Source organism: Protobothrops mucrosquamatus, unplaced genomic scaffold (genome assembly GCF_001527695.2).
Source record: "Protobothrops mucrosquamatus isolate PMUCROS unplaced genomic scaffold, P.Mucros_1.0 scaffold3824, whole genome shotgun sequence".
Taxonomy (NCBI): Eukaryota; Metazoa; Chordata; class Lepidosauria; order Squamata; family Viperidae; genus Protobothrops; species Protobothrops mucrosquamatus.
Window position 1 is genome coordinate 79,110 of NW_015389776.1, and position 1,869 is coordinate 80,978.

At 50.0% G+C, this 1,869-nt stretch overlaps 1 protein-coding gene across 1 annotated transcript in view; it reads right to left on the reverse strand.

The window, feature by feature from the left end:
• LOC107298265 (2-acylglycerol O-acyltransferase 2-A-like) overlaps positions 1–1,276 on the reverse strand; it is a 14,665-nt gene extending 13,389 nt beyond the window's left edge. Inside the window, exon 1 of the mRNA XM_015827638.1 lies at positions 1,183–1,276. Coding sequence (XP_015683124.1) covers positions 1,183–1,276 — 94 coding nt within the window. The remainder of the gene's footprint in view (positions 1–1,182) is intronic.
• Between the last annotated feature and the right edge of the window lie 593 nt (positions 1,277–1,869).

Consider the following 1,869-nt stretch of genomic DNA (forward strand, 5'->3'; position numbering starts at 1 on the left):
AGGGGCCATAGTTCCCCCATGCTGGCTCAGGAATTCTGGGAGTTGAAGTCCACGAGTCATGAAGTGGCCATAGTTCCCCCCATGCTGGCTCAGGAATTCTGGGAGTTGAAGTCCACGAGTCATGAGGGGGCCATAGTTCCCCCATGCTGGCTCAGGAATTCTGGGAGTTGAAGTCCACGAGTCATGAAGGGGCCATAGTTCCCCCATGCTGCCTCAGGAATTCTGGGAGTTGAAGTCCGCAAGTCATGAAGGGGCCATAGTTCCCCCATGCTGGCTCAGGAATTCTGGGAGTTTAAGTCCACGAGTCATAAAAGGACCATAGTTCCCCCATGCTGGCTCAGGAATTCTGGGAGTTGAAAGAGTCATAAAAGAGCCAAGGTTGCCTACCTCTGTCCTAGTTGCTGAAAAACAAGTGCTGGTGGTGTGAAGCAAATTTCAGTGTGAAGCAAAAGCTGTGAAGCACATTTTGCCCTGTTTTACTCCTTTCTTGCCACAAATGAACCACTGCAGTTAAGTTAGTAACACGGTTGTTAAGTGAATCCTGCTTCCCCCGTTGACTTTGCTTGACAGAAGATCGCAAAAGGGAATCACGTGATCCCCCCAGGACGCTGCGACCGTCATAAATATGAACCAGTTACCAAGCGTCCGAATTTTGATCATCTGACTGTGGGACTGCTGCGACGGTTATCAGCTTGAAAAAACAGTCATAAGACACTTTTTCCAGTGCCCTTGTGACGTTGGTCACTAAATGAGTTGTTGTAAGTCGAGGCCAACAAAAAAAAGAAAGGCAGATCCCTGCCTGAAGGAGCTTGCAAAACGGATCCCTGTCCATCTCAGTCTTATTTCTGCAAAATGTACCCCTCGGTTTTGCTGTGCAATGCAAGCCACCGGTGGAGATTTTTCTGGCAACCCCTTAAAACAGGGGTCCCCAACCCCCAGTCTGTGGACCAGTACCAGGCCACCGCATGACAGCAACCAGTCCGCACAAACAAGAAAAGCCCCATCTGCGGGATGCAGGCATCCATGGAAAAAACTCTCTCCACGGAACCGGTCCCTGGTGCCCAAAAGGTTGGGAACCTCTGCCTTAAAAGATACCCCCCCCTTCCTCCCCCGCCCCAGCAACTTCCATATCCTTAAAAACATCCCCTTAATTAGGAATAACCATCTTTTTTTTTTTTTTACCCATGCACAAAAAATAGAAGAGCCATTGAAGCACCGAAGCCGTCTGAATCCGTCTCTCCCACGGGTTGTGGTGAGGAGCGAATTCAATCTTCATCCTAGCAGCTGAGCCCGTTCCACCGTCTTCGGACTGAAGACGCTGACCCAACGTTGTGGTGCTGGTTGCGGGAGGAAGGGGCAAAATCTGTGGCCTCTGCCAGCCCAGGAGGAACACGGTGCTGGGTGCAATTACAGTAATTAATGTGGAAATCTGGAGGAAACCCATCCCCTTTTGGCACACTGGACCGGTTCAGTGTGTAGGGCTGGGTCATAAATTCTTGCTTCTCTGTTACATCTCAGCCACCTCACCCAAAAGCAGCAGAAACGTTCAAGAGAAGTTGGAAGGGACCCATCTTCCTTCTGGTGCACCTTCTCCTCTTGGGAAAGACGCCAATGGAGCATTGGAAAGTACGCTGCACGCTGGGTTTATTAGATTTTTTAAAAGCCAGCTTTATTAGTTTATAAGTAATACAAAGTGGCAAACATGCATAATATTCCTTTCCCCCCCCCCCCCGAAACAACGACCCTGTGAGGTGGGATAGGCTGGGAGACAGAAGGACTAGCTCAAAGTCTCCCAATTGGCTTTCATATCTCCTAAGGCAGGACTAGAACTCACCTTCTCCTGGTGACTGGCCAAAGCCACCCAGCTGG